At 39.9% G+C, this 11,706-nt stretch overlaps 2 protein-coding genes across 3 annotated transcripts in view; one reads left to right on the top strand and one right to left on the bottom strand.

The window, feature by feature from the left end:
• LOC145425993 (NLR family CARD domain-containing protein 3-like) overlaps nt 1-11,706 on the bottom strand; it is a 231,345-nt gene that overhangs the window by 124,985 nt on the left and 94,654 nt on the right. The window lies entirely within an intron of this gene.
• LOC145425992 (NLR family CARD domain-containing protein 3-like) overlaps nt 1,571-11,706 on the top strand; it is a 31,972-nt gene continuing 21,836 nt past the window's right edge. The window contains exons 1-4 of one of the 2 annotated variants that reach the window (XM_080299538.1): nt 1,571-3,047; nt 4,350-4,437; nt 9,231-9,481; nt 9,738-9,797. In XM_080299538.1, coding sequence (XP_080155664.1) covers nt 9,238-9,481; nt 9,738-9,797 — 304 coding nt within the window. In that variant the 5' untranslated portion in view covers nt 1,571-3,047; nt 4,350-4,437; nt 9,231-9,237. Of the gene's footprint in view, nt 3,048-3,076; nt 4,438-9,230; nt 9,482-9,737; nt 9,798-11,706 lie in introns of those variants that run through there. The other variant, XM_080299537.1, reaches the window with a different exon arrangement.

Here is an 11,706-nt window from a genome sequence, read left to right as displayed (position 1 = left end):
ATTTCCCTGACAGGACATGTTAGCTAAGCTAATAGACTCCAGCAGTGCACTACCAATAAACCTAGCAGGCTCTCTAATCACCTGTGACCTGCCGAATGCTAAATGCCTAATGTCAAACCTGCTATAAGCCGCTGTCTATGTTACTGGATAAAATAGCGTCAGCTTTTCCAGTAGGATGCAGACCGTCCGCTTTCAGCAGGTCAGGGCGGCCCCAGAAAAAAGCCTAGTTATCCACAAACTGAAATCCCAGCTTCCTTCAATTCCTGGTCAGCCAGCGGTTCAGTGACATAATTCTGCTATACATCTCATTACAAGGGACCAGAGATATTAAAGTTCTTTGGATATCTAAAGTAAACAAATTTTTTTAACTACTTACATTTTTTAAAGGAGGTGATAAAAGCTTCACCTCTGACATTACCTCTGTTAAATTATAATATTATTTTATGCCATGTTATACCCCTAAGCAGCAGATGACGCAGCAGGTGACGCAGATGTGTTTGTGTCTTGTGCATCAAGTGAAGAGGATTCTTTAGCATTTGAATTTGAGGAATTGCATTGAGTTCGGGTACACCTTCTCTTCAGTTGTCGGACATCTTCCTGAGAGTTACCTGAAGTAGTTTTCCGTGCTTTTTTCTTCTCTCTTTTGTGTTGTATGAGACTTTCTGCAGAACTGTCACTTTCTTCAGCAGTTTGAGGACCATATTCTTCCTCACTGATGTCAGTACTTGATATAGATGGACATCCAAGCATTTGTCTGGTAAACTAAAAAGATAAAAGAAAGAAAGAAAGAAAATGGTTAAATCTTTCCACTCACACAAGCATTTAAAGACTAAAGGTAGTACATTAGTAGTTGTAACAGCTGTACTGTATTGACAGTTGTATTAATACCATTTACGGTACCACACATGTCACCACTTAATTTGAACTAGTCATATTAAGTAATCTTTCCTCTGCTGCATCACATTTGCCAAACAACCCTGGGTGGCTTTGTCTGGATATGCTGTCATTACCCAAAGACTGTCAATACAGCTGTGATGTCACACTCATTAACAGTCACTTAGGTTAGTTTTAAACATCTGGGACAATGTAATCTCTAAGCTAACACTGTTTCTAGGAAATTTCTGAACTTCATTTTCTTTTTGTATATATACACTAATGTTTATAGAAATTGATTTTCTTTATTTAAATATATGATATAATTTTTACCTGGATCAATTACCTTTGAAGAACATTTTTTATGTTTTTAAGGTAGAATAGTATCTACTCAAGTATCAACTGTGTTCCAGGTAAACAGAAGATTTTAGTAATGCATTGAATTTTAGGATTGTCAGGGGATGAGACTGACAAATGCTTAATTAATAGGCGACAAAAGCATGACAGTCATTTGTTGAGCTCCTTTTATCAAATTCAAAGAAATAAATTTTAGTCATAGCGCATAAATAAAATGGGCATTTTGGAACCACCTTACAAGAAATACTTAAAATGTGTCACAGATAAAATATACGTAGGCTTAAAAATGACATGTATCACCTTTTATGAGAACATACAGAATATAAAGTTGATCACAAAAGTCATTACGTACTTTAAGCTATTCCTTAAAATCTTTTATTGCTAACTAAATGCAATCATACATTACTACCTATGCAAATGCAATGCTAATTGAATTTAAGCAACTGTTATTACTGTAACACCTTGAAAACCTTTGTGAACTTGAAGGAAATGAATGACAGTCTTACGACCAGTGTTCCCTCTACGCTGTGCATGTGCGCAATCGCGCGCTGCTGGCACGTCTCTGCGCACAAATATATATATATATAGAACCTGAATTGAAATTAAAATTAAAACTTCAACAATTCAGTTTTGCAGTGTGAGTCAGTGACTGGCTGCTCTCGTATGTGTTTAGAACGATGCCACCTCATCCCACAGTCCAGCCAATGATGCGATTCGTATATACGCAGCCAATCAACGTGGTTGATGACAGCGTCCTTATGTGGCGACGCCGGTGTTTTAGCAAAGCGGCTGATGTGGAGTGAAGCCCCTCTGTTGGTCTTCCTTGGTCTCTTGTGTTCTGGGGGCCTCTGGATGTCTGGAGTTTTGATCTCCTCCATACCTGCTTGATACCATAGAGGACAGGGCTGTGGCTCCCCACACTCCCTAGCAGATCATTACATGGAGAAACCTTTGGAATGCAAGCATGCTGATCCACACAGGTATGCACACATGGGTATTCACAGACGCGGACTAAAGCTTTCTTGGCTGCTGCCTCAAAGCACATTGTGCGCTGTCTATCTTGCGTGCTGCACAATATCGTTTATTATTTAGTAACTATTGATATCTATGGCTAGCTAGTTTATTGTGATGGTGCTTTTTTTTTCTATTATTATGTTTTCTATATTTGTTGTTTGCTGTCTCCTCTGTTTTTTTTTTCTCCATACAGGTGATCCAGGAGTTTTTTTTGTTGTTTGTTTGTTTTTTTTCTTTCTTCCCCCCTTCTCACCATCTGTTCTCCCCTTTGGTTTCCTTTCTCTCCCTCTCTTTCTTTCATTCTTTCCCCCTGTCCTATCCCACAGTTATGTCTGTCCCGTTTGCAACTGAAAATAAAATAAATTCATAATTATAATAAAGGTCAATCAAATGGACCAATATGGCAAGGCCATGATGATCCACTTGGTAAAATAAATCCGCTTGGCATCTTTCTTGGCCTCAAGACAACAATTCTGATGGCTAAAGATCCAAACGGGACAAAAAGAAAAGAACGAAAACAGAAAATCTCCGTTTTCAAAAATACCCGTGTACGTGTGGACGTAGCCTTAATTTCTTACTCTCAGCTGACATGAAAGAAACACCAGACCCTGTCAGCTGATGTTGTTCCAGCTGTGACGCTGAAAGCTGAGCTCCTGTCTCATTATGAGCGACAGCTTCATGTTTCATGGTTAAAGTAAAAGGATGAAGTCTGTCCCTGAGCCTGTGCGGACTGGATTTGTTCAATGTTAAAGTCATGACGCTGGATTTCACGGTGACGTCACCAAACCGTACCGTGAGGTGAGGTAAATCTTTGTGTAGGTCAAATGATAAATTCATGTCCTGTTCCAAATACATTGAAAATTGTATAGGATGCACAGCAGCAGTGACGCATGTAGCTCTGGGGACCATGTCTCGCAGAATGGGGACACTGTTAAATGTGCTCATCTTAGAAAAATTGAGTATCCCAAAGTCCCCCAGATCCAATAAGTAAAGTAAAGTAATTAAGAAAGCCATTGTCCAAAACACACAATGATTGTTGATGCTGAATTAAATAGGCTGCACAAACCTAGGATGGCATGTAAGGCTCCAGCCAGAAGCTCAGGTCCTGGTGGCTTGCTAGCAGAGGGCTTCTGCTAGCACAGTGGCCAATGAGGTGTAGAGGGCTTCAATCCACAGCACGGCGCCCGATGTAATGCACCTGAGCTTTTTCTTGCAGCACAGGCCTTGGTGTGGTGCTGATGTCTTCCACTAGCAACACAGATAAAGTTGGTTCAGCCAGCAGCACAGGCCCCGCCCGGTGCAGTGAGATGGCTTCAGCAAACAGCACAGGCGCTGCTGAGGTTCAGTTGGTTTATGCTAGCAGCACAGGCCCTGGTGTGGTGCAGACAACTTCTGGTAGAAGCAGAGGTCCCAATAAATAGACCACTTTCCATGAATTTAGAGAATGCTTTAAAATACTCTTAAAAAAGCTTCTTGGAAAAAACTGAAATCCATTTAAAATAGTAAAAAACAAAAAATACCCCAAAAATTCAAAGCAGAAATTCATCAAGGAGACATGCTGCTGCCATCTTGTCTACATCATTCTACAGGTTAAGGACATCAGAATGACATTCAGACCAGATAGGTGTGTCTGAATGGCTGCAAAGAGAGATTATTGCATCATTCAGACACATTTGGTTTTATTAAAAATGGCAAGTCCTTTTGAATACAGAAAGAACGAGTCAAAAGGTGCTGCCATGCAGCTACAGTGTGTATATATATGGAGAAAACAGTGAAGATATGATTCACAGGACTCTGGAAGAACTTTAAGAGAAGAAGACTGGGAGGTTTTAAGGTTCTGAGTGTACAGATCAACAGATCCAGCTGCATGATGGGAAATGCTCTCTGCAGTACTGATGGACCTCTCCATGACCCCTGTGACCATCCAGGCTTTTCTCCCTCTGTCTGTCAGTGTTTTTAAACCAGTTAACTGTGTGAGTTTCACACTGCAGGAAAACAGATCAAACCAGTTTGTTGAAAGAACTCAACATTCTGGTTTTAGAGGTGGAGCCTGCTGTGCTCGACAGGAAGTTCTGAGACTTATTGTGTCAGTGTTTGCAGGTGAGGTGATCCAGCTCAGGTGAAGTGAAGTCTTCAGCTCCACTCTGTGAACTCTTGGATCTGTGAGGAGAACCAGGACTCAGCGTCACTGCTGTAAGTCTCTCTGATCATTCAGCTTTCAATTGTCTAGGAAAGTGTTTCTGTTCAACAGGCAGCAAACATTTTCTCCTTGTTACTGCTCACTGACATCTCAGACTGCTCACGCTTTATCAGAACCACTGCAGCTGTCAGGCATCAAACAGGTTCTAACAGTTTTCATTTTTCCTTCACTTTGTGAGAGACAAGGAGAATATTAAACTTGTCTTTACTTATGCTCATCTAGCTGAGCTCCTCCCTCTGCTCACACTGACCTCTAGTGGTTATGTGAATATTAAAGAGTAGTGCTGGGACATGTAAAGTTGTAACAGGTGTGGATCTCTCTGCATAGGTTTGTAGCAGAGCTTCATAAGGTCAGCGCTGGATATTCACAGTTACACAGAAACATGAATGTCTGATATTAAATGTCCTGTTATTGCTCTCACACAGTGACCTCTGGGCTTTGGCTGATGATGTCATGTGTATAAAACATATATGTTTACATGATGATCCACATGTTTATGATGCAGTTAAAGCAGATTCTAACCCTACTTTCATTAATATTAATTTATTGTACCTATTGCTGCAGCTGTTAGTCAAAAACACTTTATAATACATGTTACTTTAATATAAGTAGTACACGGGGGGCCATTTATATGGATACACCATAATAACATGGGAATGGTTGGTGATATTAAAGTCCTGTTTGTGGCACATTAGTATATGTGAGTAAAGTTACTTTGAAACCAAGCACACCATTGTTTTTCTTGTGACATTACCAATAAGTTTGATGTGTCACATGGCCCTCTCCCTAATGAGAAAACAAAACGTTTTATCCAAGATGGCCGACTTCTAAATGGCCACCATGGTCACCACCCACCTTGAGGAGTTTGTCCCCTCACATATACTAATGTGCCACAAACAGGACTTTAATATCACCAACCATTCCCATGTTATTACGCTGTATCCATATAAATGGCCCACCCTGTAGTTGGCATTGGATTACAAGATACGATGGGATGTTTTAATTTGATCTGTGTCACTTTATCTTGATGGTAATGTTTTTAGTAATTTTTACCTGATAGTAAATGTAAATTACATTTGAATCAAGCTGCTATTATTATTATTATTATTGTTATTTGTGTGTAATTATTTATAGTTCTGATTTGAATTATATTAATGCATTTTTTGTTTTTGATCTGCTTGTTTTCTGCCTTCCCCATTGTTTCACTTACTTTCAGTTGATGTTTGTATGAGTTACTTGCTGTTGCTTAGGTACTAACCTTTGTTAAACTGTTAGGCTTCTTCCTGTGAGTGTTCCTGCCTGCTGTCTGTTTGTTGTGCCTTTTTTTTATTGCCTTGTTTGGACATTCTGTTAATCGAGGTGTGTTTTTCTTTAAGATGTCTGCATTTGGGTTAAGATTTTCAGTTTTATTTACCAATCTTTGACTCTGTCCTCAGCACATACCGCTTACTCTGTATTATTTAGAGTATGACTTATGACATGTTTGAATGGCTTGAAGCTTTCGTTTTGATGAAGCATATACAGCGGCTTGCAAAAGTTTTCGGCCCCTTTGAACTTTCCCACATTTTGTCCCATTACAGCCACTAACCTAATTGAATTCTATTGGAATTCCAGGTGAAAGACCAACACAAAGTGGTGCACACGTGAGAAGTGGAACGGAAATCATGCATGATTCTCCAAAATTTGAATCTGTTAATCTGGACGTAGCGTTTTGTGGGAGAAACATTTCGTCACTCATCCAGGTGACTTCAGTCTCAGCTGACTGCAGGTTTCCCCAAATCTTATAAACAGTACATTTGCATAATGACTGAAACCAGCCCACTGAAGGAACAATGGGCTCGGATCAGACATGATTCCAAGCATTTTTTTTTTACAAATAAATAGCTGAAAAGTGGGGTATGCGTAATTATTCAGCCCCTTTGGTCTGAGTGCAGTCAGTTGCCCATAGACGTTGCCAGATGAGTGCTAATGACTAAATAGAGAGCACCTGTGTGTAATCTAATGTCAGTACAGTACAGGTCAGGGATAAAGTTATTGAGAAATTTAAAGCAGGCTTAGGCTACAAAAACATTTCCCAAGCCTTGAACATCCCACGCAGCACTGTTCAAGCCATCATTCAGAAATGGAAGGAGTATGGCACAACTGTAAACCTACCAAGACAAGGCCGTCCTCCTAAACTCACAGACTGAACAAGGAGAGCGCTGATCAGAAATGCAGCCAAGAGGCCCATGGTGACTCTGGACGAGCTGCAGAGATCTACAGCTCAGGTGGGGGAATCTGTCCATAGGACAACTATTAGTCGTGCGCTGCACAAAGTTGGCACTTGAAAGTCCAGTTGGAAGAGCGAGGTGAGTAGCTTGAAGAAATCGATATCGATTCATTAAATCCTGAATCGACTTTTAAATATAACTGTGTTTTGCCAGAAACGCCAGATTCTCAGATTAAAGCTCACAAAACCATTTCAACAACAACCAAACAGCAGATGAGAGCAGGTACACGGACTCCACACAAAGACGTAAACACGAACCGACGCATCAGGATCAGCTTTGTCTTTCTCGGCTTTCTCACCCGACGGCCCGCAGACGGACACGCTGTCGGAGCTCAGCGATCCTGATGCGTCCGGTCCGCGCTGTGTTTACGTCTTTTTGCGCTGATTCTGAGCTGCAGGTTTTGTCTCTCCAACCAAAATTCACCGAGCCAGCAGCAAAAGAAGCAGCAAACTGCGCTTCACATTTGATCAATGTCGTCATGAATTCCCTCTGACTTTTGCTGTTTTGCTTCCACCACGATAAAAATCACACTTCATGCACAGCTCTCTGTGTGTGCTTCAGGAACAGTTTCAAATCTCTGTTTTCTGCATCATTCATTGGCTTATTACCCACCAGTCTACCGTTGTTTACAGCGCTGTCTTTTTCTTTTTTCACTTAAATGACCTCGGACAAGAAAGCCTAATTTCTGCTGTTCAATACTGAAGAAATTTAAACTTCTTAAAATTATGCAAAATTACAGATTATTGCAGAATATCTTTAAGGTTATCTGCTATAAAAAGCCAGACCAGGAAAATCTCCTTCATGTTTTTCTGTTTTATTCTCAGTTACTTTCACACAAAGGCATCTGCTGTGATGTTCACAATTCTGATGAAGTCAGTACTGATAAATGATCAGAATTATAATATTTCTGACTGTCTGAGGCTAAGTTGAATCGAATCGGGACTTTGAAAACCGGAATCGAATGGATGATAGAAATCAGTGATGATACCCAGCCCTGGTGAGCAGCCAGGGCACGACAGACGTGGATGTAGCTGTAATAGGAAAAGAACTATTGCTAACTTTTCTGTTAAGTTAAGGCCTGATCCTTCTGAAATTCATAGCCGGTGCTCTGACACAGTGCCATCAATCTTTGAATGCTGCAGTAAATGCACTGCCCAAGTGTCCCCTCTCCCCACTGCCTTTCAGCAGCAGGCAGCAGCAAACAGGTCGTCAGAGGAGCCAAGATGATGATTAAGTTGAACATTTTCTACAATATTGAAAAAGCACTTTAAGCACAAGTTTGTTAGTTAATCATTTAGAAATGAATATTGTCTGTATGGACTGCAACTCCCCCCCCAAAAAGTGCACATGTAAAACTGTGGTGTTAAGTAATGCGGTTGAAAAATTTGAGTGCTTTTTAACTTTTTAAAGTTAGTTTAAGTTAGTTAAAAAAAGTTAGTCTAGAGCCCTGCCTTTATGGAAGAGTGGCAAGAAGAAAGCCATTGTTAACAGAAAACCATAAGAAGTCCCGTTTGCAGTTTGCCACAAGCCATGTGGGGGACACAGCAAACATGTGGAAGAAGCTGCTCTGCTCAGATGAGACCAACATGGAACCTTTTGGCCAAAATGCAAAACGCTTTGTGTGGCAGAAAACACTGCACATCACTCTGAACACACCATCCCCACTGTCAGATATGGTGGTGGCAGCATCATGCTCTGGGGGGGCTTCTCTTCAGCAGGGACAGGGAAGCTGGTCAGAGTTGAGACTTGAGACTGGGGCGGAGGTTCACCTTCCAGCAGGACAACGACCCTGAACATAAAGCCAGGGCAACGATGGGATGGTTTAAAACAAAACATATCCATGTGTTAGAACGGCCCAGTCAAAGTCCAGATCTAAATCCAATCCAGAATCTGTGGCAAGATCTGAAAACTGCTGATCACAAACGCTGCCCATCTAATCTGACTGAGCTGGAGCTGTTTCAAAGAAGAATGGGCAAAGATTTCAGTCTGTAGATGTGCAAAGCTGGTAGAGACAGACCCTCAAAGACTGGCAGCTGGAACTGCAGCAAAAGCTGGTTCTACAAAGTATTGACTCAGGGGGCTGAATAATTACACACACCCCACTTTGCAGTTATTTATTTGTAAAAAATGTTTGGAATCATGTCTGATTTTCATTCCACTTCTCACGTGTGCACCACTTTGTGTTGGTCTTTCACCTGGAATTCCACTAAAACTGATTCATGTTTGTGTAATGTGACAAAATGTGGGAAAGTTCAAGGGGGCCGAATACTTTTGCATCCACTGTAGTTAGGGCTGGAATATATTTCATGTGATATGAAATGAATTGCTATCTGTTTGTTAAGAATCTGCTTGTTTTTTGTTGTGGTGTTGGATTGAGTGAAACACAGGATTAATAAAGCTAAGGCTTATGCTAATGGGGATTCTGATTAAACAAACACACTGGCTTCTTAAACTTTAAAACTCTCTGACTCTGATCTTTCCAGTTTCTTCAGATTTGTACTCTTGTGTTGTTACAGAGCAAAGATGAAGGAAGGTCTGCAGACCGAGCTTCTAGAAACACTTGGGAATTTGAGCGATAAGGAACTGAAGCTCTTTAAGTGGTATCTACAGAAATCTGAGGCACTGGATGGTTTACCAGCCATCCCAAAGAGTGATCTTCAGACAGCTGATAAACTGGAAATAGTGAATTTGATGATCAATAAATACAAACCTGAAAATGCTTTGGGAGTCGCACAAAAGATTTTGGACAAAGTCAAGACTCGTACAAGTCAGTCAAAGAAATAACATGAAACACTTGGTGTGGTGTACAGATAACATGAGAAATGATTTTCATGAAGTATATTTATAAACTGAATCTCTATTCTATTCTTTTTACACCTTGCTGTTGTGTCTCTATAAAATTTAGCATATCTTGTATCACACACACACAGATACACACACAGATAAATAAAAATCGTGCATGAATCATGAAAAATGAAAACACTTACAAAGACCTGTTCATGATTTCTAATTTCCTCCAACAGATAAACCTTCACACGCTGTGGAGAAACAAGAAAAACCAGTCCATACAGTTTCATCAGAAGGTAAGAGTTTAACAGTCTGAAGTAATGTCACTAAAAGCATTTGATTAATTTCTTCTTATGCTGTTTTTATAGTTTTATTGTTTTACATAGTTTTATTTACTGTTATATTGTTTTTATATTCCCATTTTCTGTGTTGTAAAGCACTTTGTGATTTTTATCTGTGAAAAGCGCTATATAAATAAATTTTACTTATTTACTTACTTACTAAGGTCTCAACACATGAAAGTGACCAATCAGAGCTCTTGTTTCAATCTGGTATTTCTCTGGCTGCTGTAGTATTAGGCTACGTTCACACTGCATGTGAAAGCGCATCAAATCCGATTTTTTTTTTTACCCTATGCGACCCATATCCGATCATGGTGTGACAGTGTGAACGGCACAAATCCAATATCAAATCCAATCTGGGTCACTTTTGTATGTGGTACTGAATCGGATATGTACACAATGTTTTAGAAAGCGACTGCTGTTTGAACTGTCATGTCACATTAAATGTGTCTTTTACGTCACTGACACAAGACAGACGCTAATTATCAGCTCCGGAGAAGCGCCCGAGAAGACATCGTGAACGCTTCCTGGCCCTCCAGTGTAGATGTTAGTGAAACTGTTGGGAAGACAACGTTGGAGAAACGTGAACATTTTCTTTGTACTGCATAATCTGCAGATTCTGACAGAAATCTATCCTTTGAAGCAGCGCTCCTCTAAAACAGCAATAAGGATCATTATTAGGTTATTTACATTATTATGTAAATAACAAAATAACTTAAAGCAAAAACTGGGAAACGTAAAGTCCGAAGTCTTTATATTAAGGGCCATCAGTCAAACAATACTGTTTGCTCTGGGTCTAAACAGAGCGTGTTGTGTGTGATGTCTTCTTTTGCGCATGCGGCCGCTTTGAGCGTTCACACTAGAGCGCGTTTGCTGTCGCATTTTATTTGTAGTGTGAACGAGCAGACAAAAAAATCGGATTTGATCAAAAAATCCAAATTGAGCACTAAGACCTGCAGAGTGAACGTAGCCTTAGTGTAGGCAGTTACATAGTCGATTTAAATGTGAAGCAAACCCCTAAAATTTAACATAGGCAGTTTACAGAAAATCTGCTTAAGATTTAAACACGAAAACACATCAAAATCAACCTTTCTGCTTCAGTAATGAATTGTGCAAAATAATATTTATTAATAAATTAATTTACTAATGATTTTTTTTTATTATTTTATTCATTCAGACAGTAGTAGAGTAATTCATTATATGATCATTCAATGTAAAATTAAAAAAGAATAATTATAAAGCAACTATTTATCCATCCATATTATCAATTATTTATCCATCAATGACTACTTCAAATCAAAAATTGATTTTAAAAGAAATATCATTTCGAAAGTCACTTTTAAAATCCACAATAAATTCTCTGCTCCCCCTTCCGGGCAGTCTATCCTTCAAGCTCGGGTCCTCTACCAGAGTCCTGGGAGCTTGAGGGTCCTGCACAGCATCTTAGCTGTTCCTTGGACTGTGCTCTTCTGGACAGATTTTTTCAAATTAATTCAATTTTATTTATATAGCACCAAATGTATTATAGATACTGTTACGACCCGTCTAGGGCCAGGCCATAACATGAGCGAGGCACTCGCTTCCCCCCAAGACCCAAGCAGCCACGAGAAACAAATCCGTTAGATATGAGGTGATTTATTTACAATGTGAATAAAGAGAACCAAAACGGGAGTGTCAACACTTCAGGGTGAGCCAAGGCCAAAACAATAAACAAAACAAACCTACACAGATCCCGCACCCCTGACCTTACCAAAACAAAGTCAAAAATAAAGACAGAGTCTGACCTCCTTAACTAACTCAAAACAGGAGAAAACGGGTGATCAAAAGAAACGGCAGCTCACCCCTACCCACTCCACTTCCACAA

The sequence above is a fragment of the Astatotilapia calliptera genome, chromosome 3 (assembly GCF_964374335.1).
Source record: "Astatotilapia calliptera chromosome 3, fAstCal68.1, whole genome shotgun sequence".
NCBI classification, from domain to species: Eukaryota; Metazoa; Chordata; class Actinopteri; order Cichliformes; family Cichlidae; genus Astatotilapia; species Astatotilapia calliptera.
This window is presented reverse-complemented; position numbering and strand designations above follow the sequence as displayed.